The 12,234-nt window shown below is 35.3% G+C and overlaps 1 protein-coding gene across 3 annotated transcripts in view; it reads right to left on the minus strand.

The window, feature by feature from the left end:
• Positions 1–12,234, minus strand: part of Oga (O-GlcNAcase) — a 64,775-nt gene that overhangs the window by 2,946 nt on the left and 49,595 nt on the right. For all 3 annotated transcript variants that reach the window (XM_069823255.1, XM_069823254.1, XM_069823252.1), the window contains 2 exons: positions 5,057–5,253; positions 2,945–3,143 (listed from right to left, as the gene is read on the minus strand). In XM_069823255.1, coding sequence (XP_069679356.1) covers positions 2,945–3,143; positions 5,057–5,253 — 396 coding nt within the window. The remainder of the gene's footprint in view (positions 1–2,944; positions 3,144–5,056; positions 5,254–12,234) is intronic.

Genomic DNA, 12,234 nt, shown 5'->3' on the forward strand with positions numbered 1-12,234 from the left:
AGTAAAATATGTTAGTATTAAAAATTTTGTCATGATAAGTCATTGCTACATAAAAAAATTACACGAAGAACCTTGCCTACCGGTATTGTTCAATTTAGAGGTGCTACGCTTAGATCGCTACAGTCATTGTTGGTACCTGCCGCCGCCATTTTTCTCAGTTTATTTTCTTCTTTGCCGGATTGCCCGTACTTCTCCGTCGTTATTTGAGAAACCACGCACTTGTTCACATCACACGCATCAGCTATTCTTTGCACCACTTGCATTAAAGGCAATAAACTACCCTTATTTTCACGTTCATTTTCGAAATTATCTCTCATTTCTCTGCTTTGCGAATTGATGGTCTTCCGACTCCTCCGCAGCATTATGATGCTCAAAACTCAGCGATAACACCGCACTAACAACAATAATAATGCACTACCGACTGATTGTTCGACAACCAGCTATTAGAACTGCGTTTGTTCACTATTGGCTTGACAGAGATTTAGTAACACCACTATTGCCTACCTTCGTCGCGCCAAAAGTCGAGAAGGCGTGGCCACGCCGGAAATAAGAACGGCTCGACTGTAGTGTTATTTTTACTTTAATGAATTGCATAACGTAACAGTTGGCACTAATACAGAATGAGGGAACCATATGCAAACAGTGAAATAACTGATATGATCTTGATTTACAGTGAAGTAAGAAACAATCCTGCTGCTGCTGCTCACATCTACACTGAACGTTTTCCTGCCTGACGACACCTAACTCCAAAAACATTGTGGCAGTGGAACATCGCTTTACACCTGTGATGAACAAGCCAGTAGACAGCGAAGTCGCAGGACTGCTGCCCTGCTGAAGAAAACATTCTACATTCCGTAGACCGTTCACAAGGTACAAGCACATGGCGATTAGCTGCATGTTTGTATATGGTTCCCCATTCTGTATTAGTGTCTAGTGTTATGTTATGCAATTCAGTAAAGTAAAAATAACACTAATCTCAGTTACAATACTCAACATCATGAATCAACAAAACATCACCATAACTACAAGACATGGCCAACTATTTATTTATCTAAAAGATAACAGCTCCCTGTATTAACAGGCTGCCACAGAGACAGAGCATATTGAGCAATAGGCAGTTCTATTTAACTACAAAACAACAGTGATTGTTAGTTCTGATTTTAGCCACGGGTAATTGGTAGACTAGCTTTGAAATAATGCAATGTTGCCATATCTTGATAACAATGCAGTATTGGCTATACATTTACTGTATATGAGAAAATATGTTTGTTTTGGTGTATAGAATACTTGCAATATTTTATAGTACATAATTACGACTCACCCTGCATAATTCCTTTTTTTTTTTTTTTTAAATAATTATGAACATAAATTTTTATGTTAAAAAAAAATCCTTAAAATTCTACGTAACTTTCCTGATTAATTGATATTCTCATCTAAAACAAGAGAATAACAACCTTGAAAGAAATTCAATATACAGAATAGCTTTAATTATCGTCCTTAAATTGTTCAATAAAGCTGCGACAGTTATTTTCTATCATCCGACCAAGTGGTTATGTAGCATCTTGGTTTCCCTCACTCATTTCTGTTTGCTAGTGGCTGTGCTGAACATATTTGCTATATGGAATTGGAAATCTACATAATATTGTATAACTGTTTCAGATAATTTAAAAAAAAAAAAAAAAAGGGTCTTGTTAAGCATCACGTGATTTCCCCCATTTTAAGAGCATAAAATAATACTAAATCTTTTGTGAATAATATATTTGTAGCTTGTTGCATTTTCTTTCCCCAGCACAAAATTAGGTTTACAGTAATTTTAAAATTTTCATCTCCTGCATTAATGCACCTGGCTGAATGTATCTGAATGAAATGTATAGATTACCATTCAGCTTGTTTTGCTATTAGATCTATGCAAAAGATAGTAAATATCAATACCTTAAAAACAATATACTTTGCATATTTCCACTCGGTAATGAGTTTTGGAATAATATTCTGGGGAAATTCCACAGATAGTAACAGTATATTTCTATTACAAAAAAGAGTAATTAGAATAATAGTAGGTGCCAAATCTAGGGAATTGTGTAGGACTATTTTAAAAAAACTACAAATAATGCCCATGGCTTGTCAGTATATCTTTTCATTAATAGTCTTCCTTGTATGTAATCGTGAAAACTTTGTAACTAATTCAACAGTTCATAGCATAAATACACGTCAAAAAAATTACTTTCATACTCCATCGGCAAGTCTATCGTGCTATCAAAAAGGAGTGCGTTATATGGCAGTAAACATTTTTAATAGCCTCCCTATCGATATAAAAAATGAAACTCAAAACATAAAATTATTTAGGGCCAAATTAAAGAAGTACCTAATTTCTCACGCCTTCTATTCTGTAGGTGAATTCATGACATTCAATAACACTTCATGAAATTGATACTAAAATTATGTGTTGTACTAGTAGACTATATTGTATTTCTCGTCTGTATATATTTCATCTAGACTGTGACTATAAATTAAGATTTTATAATAATATTAAGTTTTTTGACTTGTTCCATATTCTAGCTGTAAGCATGTATGAATACCATGGAATGTTAATAAATACAATACAATACCATTAAGCTGACATCCACACTTTGCATTACACGTGTCTGGTTACGTTACATGTGATAAGCATTGTAAACAAAATCTGGTTTATACAGAGGCAGAGAGAGAAAAAAAGAAATGTAACCTCTGTTGCAGAGCTAACATCCACATTCTGTATCTCACACGTCTGGTTAAGTTGTGAAAGACAAGATCTAATCCATAGAAAGACAGAGTAAGAGAAAAATTGTTAACTGTCATAGAGCGAACTCAACACGTTGCATTACATGTCTGGTCAAGTTACGTGTGATAAGGTTTCATAGAAAAAATTGTAGTGCATACAGATATAGACAGAAAAAGAAACCGTTACCTCTGTCATAGAAAGAGTTTCTCCACTGTTCTTTTCAGGCTGAGGGTATTTATGGCACATTTCAGGTAGCCACGAAAGTTCCAGTTTCTTGTGAAACTGTTTCGCATCTAGAGCAGCCAATGCATAACCCACTAAACCAATATCATCTTCCACTGCGAAGCAGAATTCTGGTGTCAGTGAAAGGAAACCTCCAACTAACCTGAAAAAATCAAAATATTTCGAAATCAAATATTGCCATTAAAAAATCTTCATTTTTCTCTTTATGTGCTGCCAAAAGAGATCTCTCAACATAAAAGAGTAAGTGTAAACTAACATAAAACTGTATTAACATATGGCAGTGAAACGTGAAACGTGGACCCTCTCAAAGACTCATATGTCAAGATTGAGATCCTTTGAAACCAAAATTCTAAGGAAGATATATGGCCCAATATGTGATAATGGAGAATGGCGAATAAGATACAACTTTGAACTTTACCAACTATATAAGTCCCCTGATATTTGGGGCTAAGAGGGATGAGGTTACAGGAGAATGGAGAAAGTTACACAACACAGAACTGCACGCATTGTATTCTTCACCTGACATAATTAGGAACTTAAAATCCAGACGTTTGAGATGGGCAGGGCATGTAGGACGTATCGGCGAATCCAGAAATGCATATAGAGTGTTAGTTGGGAGGCCGGAGGGAAAAAGACCTCTAGGGAGGCCGAGACGTAGATGGGAGGATAATATTAAAATGGATTTGAGGGAGGTGGGGTATGATGATAGAGACTGGATTAATCTTGCACAGGATAGGGACCGATGGCGGGCTTATGTGAGGGCGGCAATGAACCTTCGGGTTCCTTAAAAGCCATTTGTAAGTAAGTAAGTAATAAGTACCCTGATGTGGTTACAGTCATTAAAATATCAAGATTACGATGGGCAGGACATGTGCAAAGGATGGCAGATCATGAGACACCCAAGAAAGTTATGGGGAATAAATTTGAAGGAAAAAGGAGTGTAGGACGACCAAGACTGCGATGGATGGATGGATGGAGTGTTAGAGGATCTAAAGAAAGTGGGAATTACAGGATGGTGGTTGGTTGCCAGGGACAGAGATGCATGGAAGAGAGTTCTAAGGGAGGCCGAGGCTCAAATTGGGCTGTAGCATTGATGATGATGATGATGATGATGTAAAATAACATTCCTTAGGTTTGTTTCAATAAGCAGTTCAGAACATGTTACAAACTAATACTGAACTTCTTTCGATGCATATGCCAGTTGTGTACAATCTCAAAACTAGTTCAGGATTTTATGTTGTTGGAACGTTTCTCGAACTGTTCTTTTGCGACCTTTGCCGTTTTCTCTCATATTAAAATTATATTCATCTTACGAACTTATTTCGTCATAACATATATCACTGTCACTTTCCAAAACACTCATGATGGCCTATTTCTTTTATTTTAACCTGCCTACTTCCGAAGCATTTAAACAATAACTTCAGATTAAACCATCTGTGCATGCATCATCAGTTCAGTATTTCCAGTTCCTGCTCTTAATCGAGAACTGACACTCATTCCGAACGAGTTCTAAAGCAATATTACGTGGCACTAAATCTGAAAATAGCATAAAACTGCAGCACATAAAATTTCAAGGTTGCGAATTTATTCATTGCTGAAAAAAAAAATACTGAATTTCACCAATTTTTCAGTAATTAAAAGTACTTAAAGGTGTATGTCCCTTAAAAAAATACAAAAACTTTTATCTGCTTGGACCTTTAGATAGATTCAGATTAAAAAGCACAAAAGCATCTCACAAAATGTAATTTCAATTTTGTTTCGCAGAAACACATGCATTTCGCATTTTGTGTTTAATTTCAAATTTTATCGCAGATTGGAAAACTACAGTAATATACTTAACATGCTTTTAAACACGTATTTATGTATTTAATGCAGTGGCATTTGATTGATGTCATTAGTCATACAATGGCATGCTATATGAAGAAAATACAGGTAAAAAAAACATTGAGGGAATTAAAAGTGATAATGCTTTTTTCTTTCTCCTGTAAAATCTGTTTAAATGCACATAGCAGATTTTGGAGGCGCAGTGACAATGTGTATCTATGTTGTACTTACTTGTCACCAACAAGATCTGGGCAGTCTCGAAAACAATCAGATCCATCCATACCATCCATGCACGTGCGTCGGCAAATATCATACACATTGCTCTCATCAACTGCCAAATATGGGCGGATAGTATAAATCTTGCTGCTTGGGACATCTGGTGGCTTATAGATGAACAGATCATTTCCAGAATCAACTGGAATCAATCTCTGCACAAGAAAAAAACAGCAAAAGAATTTGATTAGGGGGCGAGTAAAGTTACTGACTTTTATTTAATAATTTTATTACATTCCAATTTCAATTAAAGAAGGACATACAAACCTGATCACTTTTATTAAAATAATACACTTTTTGAGTAAAAATTATTTCAAAACTATCCCATTAACACAGCTGCCAACACAATAAAAGAAAATATAATTTTACCTCTTTTCAATTCAATATGTTATTATTCTCCGTCACTTCAATTTTACTGTTTACTTCATATATGTTTTGGAACTGTACATTTCAGAAAATCACAGGATATACTAATTATTTTTAATATAAATGCTTACGATATTCGCATGATTTATTATCAAGAAATTACAATTAAAATGCAAGATAATTGTTTCAAAACTATGACGAAAACACACAAAAATCTGTGCTATTCAGGAAATTAGAAGGAAAAAAAAAAAGCATCTCCTTACACAAAACGATAACCGTTTACTATAATTTAATTGAAACTCAAGTAGACCACAACATTTAGTGAATATTTTCCAGGATAATATAAATCAAAGAATTTGAGTTGGTTTTATCACAAATCCCTATGCATAGAGCTGTTTTGCTTTGGGATTGTGAAAGGTAGGTTAAGAAACTAACTCAGCTGGGGAGGTGGAGATAATATGGCAATTTCTTACTACCTTGACTCTTGTACCCAACTCCAAACTCCCATATCAATGAAAAAACAAATACCGCCTTTCCTACAGGTAATCCAGAAACAAACAATATACACACTTTTAATAGGGAGAAAATCTTCAATATACAGACCTATTTCTAAAATGAATTTGTGATTAGATTACATAAACACTGATACTCCCATATCTACTGTATTTATTGAATCAAAATCACATCAGAACCTAACAATTTCATACAATTCAAGCAAATCACGTCAATAAAGTTGTCTAAGGGCCCACTGGCTACGTACATCATGTATTTCATTACAACACACTACATGAAAATACTTGGATTTTCATAAAAAACAATGTTCCTAATTCTTTACGAAGATTTCCAAGTTTAAAATATTACTTTTAAAAGTTGGTTTAAAAAAGGGAAATGACTGGTCTAGATCAGAATTATACAAATTATTGATGGCATAAGAGATATTCAGATATTCGAAAGTACACATATAAAGCTATAAAAATACTCTATTTCATGTGTTAATTGCAATGAGAATAATTATGCTACATTATAAAGACAAATACAATTATGTAATTGTAATATTTTAGCAGCAAGTTTCTTTCTTGTTACAGTTTTATGACAGTAAACAATTTAAAGACACTGCTATAGACTACAGACCTCGTCAAAAAATATGAACATATACTTCTATAAATTTTTCAATATCAAAAACTTTCTTTCAATGAAATGTTTAAGCCAAAATTCTCGACTACATTATATTGCCCACAGCACGTAACAAAAGGTTAAACAGGCAAAAAGTAACCCTATGCATATTACTGAAAATATAAATCATCATTGTTTAATTGATCGTGCAGTACATACATGAATGTATTACTGCTAAAAGAATATGAAAAAATTCTGACTTGTAAACAACAGCAAAACTCCTAATTGATATCCTGTATTCAATGTTACAAAGACACCTGGCAGAACAAACCAAGCGTTGTGGTTTAAATAAGTAACTGGCTTAAGATATTTACGAATTTAAAACACATATATAACAACAGACGAAACTGTTTTTAGTAAAGAGTATTTAAATGAAGTTCAACAAATTTATTTCCACACTATTTCAAATTATCAACACAATTAGAAGAGTAATTTTGTTTCGAACTTGTTTAATTTTTAGATAAATATGTGTTTTCTGATTAACATATTACACTCAAAGGCTTACCTACCTTTATTAAACTGTACTTAATTTAACACTATATTAAATGGTATCTAGGAAAATGAAAGTTAGCATACAAGAACAGGATTAAATGCTCGTGAAAATTACAAAGTAGTATAATGATGTATTGATGATGGAAGATTTTCAGTGATACAGCTTAATAAAATGGAAAGAATATATTACTGTAATTGGAATGAAGTGGATGTGGAATTCCAAGAAAGAGATTCCAAACTCTAATGGAATTGCAATTAAAAATAAAAATTTCTCCCTTTACCCAATGGATATGGATGAGAGTTGAACCTCAAAAAGATGCTAAATTACAAATCAGAATGATGCAATTGGTTCAACTACGAAATTTAATCTTATTAAATGACCACTCAAAACCACAATGTATGTACTGTGTCCAATCTCTGCTGTCCCCTTTCCTCTTTCTCACAACGGAGTTCATTCTGTAATGTAATCTATGACACGCAAACAACTGATATCAGTTCAGTTTTGCCTCGCATTTCAACTAATTTTAGCCTGTAGCAGATATTTAAGGATTACTTACTTACTTACAAATGGCTTTTAAGGAACCCGAAGGTTCATTGCCGCCCTCACATAAGCCCGCCATCGGTCCCTATCCTGTGCAAGATTAATCCAGTCTCTATCATCACACCCCACCTCCCTCAAATCCATTTTAATATTATCCTCCCATCTACGTCTCGGCCTCCCTAAAGGTCTTTTTCCCTCCGGTCTCCCAACTAACACACTATATGCATTTCTGGATTCGCCCATACGTGCTACATGCCCTGCCCATCTCAAACGTCTGGATTTTAAGTTCCTAATTATGTCAGGTGAAGAATACAATGCGTGCAGTTCTGTGTTGTGTAACTTTCTCCATTCTCCTGTAACTTCATCCCGCTTAGCCCCAAATATTTTCCTAAGCACCTTATTCTCAAACACCCTTAACCTATGTTCCTCTCTCAGAGTGAGAGTCCAAGTTTCACAACCATACAGAACAGCCGGTAATATAACTGTTTTATAAATTCAAACTTTCAGATTTTTGGACAGCAGACTGGATGATAAGAGCTTCTCAACCGAATAATAACACGCATTTCCCATATTTATTCTGCGTTTAATTTCCTCCCGAGTGTCATTTATATTTGTTACTGTTGCTCCAAGATATTTGAATTTTTCCACCTCTTCGAAGGATAAATCTCCAATTTTTACATTTCCATTTCGTACAATATTCTGGTCACAAGACATAATCATATACTTTGTCTTTTCGGGATTTACTTCCAAACCAATCGCTTTACTTGCTTCAAGTAAAATTTCCGTGTTTTCCCTAATCGTTTGTGTATTTTCTCCTAACATATTCACGTCATCTGCATAGACAAGAAGCTGATGTAACCCGTTCAATTCCAAACCTGCCTGTTATCCTGAACTTTCCTAATGGCATATTCCAGAGCAAAGTTAAAAAGTAAAGGTGATAGTGCATCTCCCTGCTTTAGCCCACAGTGAATTGAAAAAGCATCAGACAGAAACTGACCTATACGGACTCTGCTGTATGTTTCACTGAGACACATTTTAATTAATCGAACTAGTTTCTTGGGAATACCAAATTCAATAAGAATATCATATAATACTTCCCTCTTAACCGAGTCATATGCCTTTTTGAAATCTATGAATAACAGATATTTAAGGATTAGGGGCAATAATGTGCTTTGTATGTAGCAATTTCAACATTATGAGATAATGAGTGACAAAGTCATATAAATTAAAACAAAAGGTAAGTTACCTACTATCTAAAATATTAACTCTTTTTAACCAGTGTGTATAACAAGTTTTGTTATATGCACTGTATCCCATATGAGACTGGCAAACTTCAAAATTCATATAGGTGATTTTATTTTACATTTAAATATTTTCCATGCAGTCAGTGTGGTCTGTGCTGTAGTGGAAAAGTAGCATAAGTCAGCTGGTAGTAGCTAATAGAAGCAGTTTTCCAATACATTCAAGTGTTTGTTGATTCCTGTTAGAGAAGGGGTTTGTATATTGAAATGTACATTTTTACTGGTTTGTTTAAGGAAAACGCATGCTATTTTTCGTGAACAATTTCCTAATGCTTGCCAAAATATACTATTCAGGACTTGATAGCAAAATAGCGAGCAACACGTTTCATTTTGAATGCTGCATGTAATTGTTTGTATTCTGTTTAGACTCTGGGGCAGTAGCAAACATTCAGCAGAAAATTAGCTCCAAAAAATCCATCTAGAAAATGACTCAATAATCAGGGGTTAAACGAACATTCTGTCATTATATCTCTGAACTTCAAAGCCTTCTGTATTTTGTGTGATGATACCTGAGGCAAAAAAACGTGCGAGTTATTGTGAGTGGTTAAGAAGAATTTTGATGGTTAATTCAACCCGATGCTGTACTTTATGACTGATGAGGTGTGGTTTCATCTTTTTGATCATGTAAATATCCAGAATACTATTACTAATTTACCGAAAACTCTAACATGTTGTATTAGAGTCCATTTCACGAAAAGATAAATTGGAATTCGGCGCACAGTTTCTGGCAGTGAAATCATCAGCCACATATTCTTAGATACCACTGTGAACATGGTTCGAAAACTTTTCGTGGAAAGCAAGAGAAACTGCTTTTGTAACAGGTAAGATGCATGGCATTCACAGAGGAAAGTGCAGTATACAAAATAATTACTAATATTTAATATTAGAAATATTTGCCTTAACTAGTAGTAATCAATTTTCATAATAATTTCGTTGGTGTGGGGCACAAGGAAGGGGGATTGTCCACCTTAATTAAGTTCTGCTCACTTGAATGTCCCCAATATAAAATGCTGCTGCTGTCACTGTTTCTATGCATCATCTTCAATCACAATCAATAAAACCACATTTTCTGTCCATTTATATATGTCAGTCCTGAGAATTTGTTGCCAGCTTACAAAGCTACTGGCAAGAAAAAAAAATGTATTCTCTGAAATACTGAACTTTGTGACGTTTTTGTACACCACCTGGTTTCCTCTCTTTTCCTCTCTATTTCCTTATTTGCTTGTCGTGTGCCATTTGTTATGAGTCTGCTTCTTGCAGTTATTGATGCCAGCATTCTTCCTCTTTCTTTTCAATTACTCATTTATTATGACCTGTTCCGAGATTTATGAATAACATATGGTGATTGGTTAGGTTTTTTCTGTAATGTTCTTTAAGCTCTCATTGACTGTTTTTAAATTTATAACAGATTCGGTTTTCTAGTTCGTTCAATATGTTCCTTGGGCCAGTGGAAGTGGCTGTTGAATAGGAAAGTTGACTTCTGGACGTGAAGCAGTTCACTTCGGAACGTCAATGAATAAGAGAATTCGACTGTGAACGTCAAGCAGCGAGGAAGTTTGCTTTGGAACATCATGAGTAAAGGAGTTCACTTCAGAACGTCAATGAGTAAACACCAGTTGGCAGCAGCATGTAAGTGAAGGTTTTTGCTTCCTCTATATTAAAAAATGAGCTGGAATCCGTGACACGTGAATGAGGATGGAGTCTGCTGTGCTATGTGAGTGAACACGAATTTCTGCTCCCAGGGATATGGAGATTGTGTTGCTGTGTATGTTTGTGATATGAGTTATATGACTTAAATTCAGAAGAGGAATTTGAGACTTGCTTAGTTGAGGCACACAGCTGTTACCTCCAGCATCCGATGTTACATGCTTCACTACTTCATAGCATAGGAGATACATTATTGTGTGTTTGTAGTAAGGAGTTATGGCTAATTTCTGTGTCTGCAGAACTCGAGTGGACAGTTTGTCAGTATCTGGTTCATTGGATTCTTTTGTACTGATTGCCCGTGCCTCACTTCCTGAGCTGTTTCGTTGCGGGGCGAGACGCAAAGGGACAGGGTAGGAGGAGCTGCGTACCGCATGTGCCTACTACCCTACGTTCAACACATCGGCCTTTTCAGGATTCCTTTCGTCAGCTATGGAGCAAGATCAGCCATTGATAAGCGAATGTATAGGCTGTCCCCTCACGAAACAGATTATGTCCCCATCAATTCCTGTAACTAAACACTAATACCAGTTGTAGACTACAGTCTCTACAAGACATTATAGACCTAATCGCGATTACGGTTATCATGTGTACACATCCGTAAATTCTTTCCTCAATGGCAGTGTTTCTCAAACTTTTTCCACCACGAAACCCCTTTTAATCTAAAGTGTAACTGCTGAATCCCTGTAATATTTTATTAGTGTTTAAATTAACAGACAAGTGAAAGCTAGTATCTCAATAATTCTGTTCAGTGGGACGAATGTATTTGCTTTTTAAGCCTGCAATCTGGTTTTATGGCGGAAAGTTGTAGTCTCATTTCTATTGTACTTCTGCATTTTGTCTTTTCGATATTTTGTTTTAATGAACAGATGCGCAGAGAATCCAGTGATGAAAGTGATAAATATTATGGGTATTTTCCGTTTTAGATGTTCATTAAACATATTATTATTACGCATATTCTTGGATTATTATTATTATTATTATTATTATTATTATTATTATTATTATCGGTGGTTTCATGTTATTATTGATTCATATTTCCGTAACATTTATATATTTTTATAATATCCGCTAAGTATAAAATAGCCACCGGAGAAGTCCAGTCGGCTAAGGCGTTTGCCTATCGATCCAGAGTTGCACTCGGGCGCGGGTCCGATTCCCGCTTGGGCTGATTACCTGGTTGGGTTTTTTCCCCCCGAGGTTTTCCCCAACCGTAAGGCGAATGTCAGGTAATCTTTGGCGAATCCCCGACTTCACCTCGCCAAATACCATTTCGCTATCATCAATCCCATCGATACAAAATAACGTAGTTGTTGATACAATGTTGTTAAATAACCAAGTAAAATCATATAAGGCTCACGGAACCCCAGAACATACTTTGAGAAATGCTGCTGTATGGTAATTCAGCAGCTGTCCAAACTGAACGAAGAGTGGCGTAGCGTGTACTTACATTTTAGGAAATCGCCATCAGACATAATAGCGATAGTGGTAACCACGATTAAAGTATCCAGTATTATAACCAGTAAAGATCCCTGCGATGGCGTAGGATAATGCTTTCA

This window comes from Periplaneta americana, chromosome 4, assembly GCF_040183065.1.
Source record: "Periplaneta americana isolate PAMFEO1 chromosome 4, P.americana_PAMFEO1_priV1, whole genome shotgun sequence".
Taxonomy (NCBI): Eukaryota; Metazoa; Arthropoda; class Insecta; order Blattodea; family Blattidae; genus Periplaneta; species Periplaneta americana.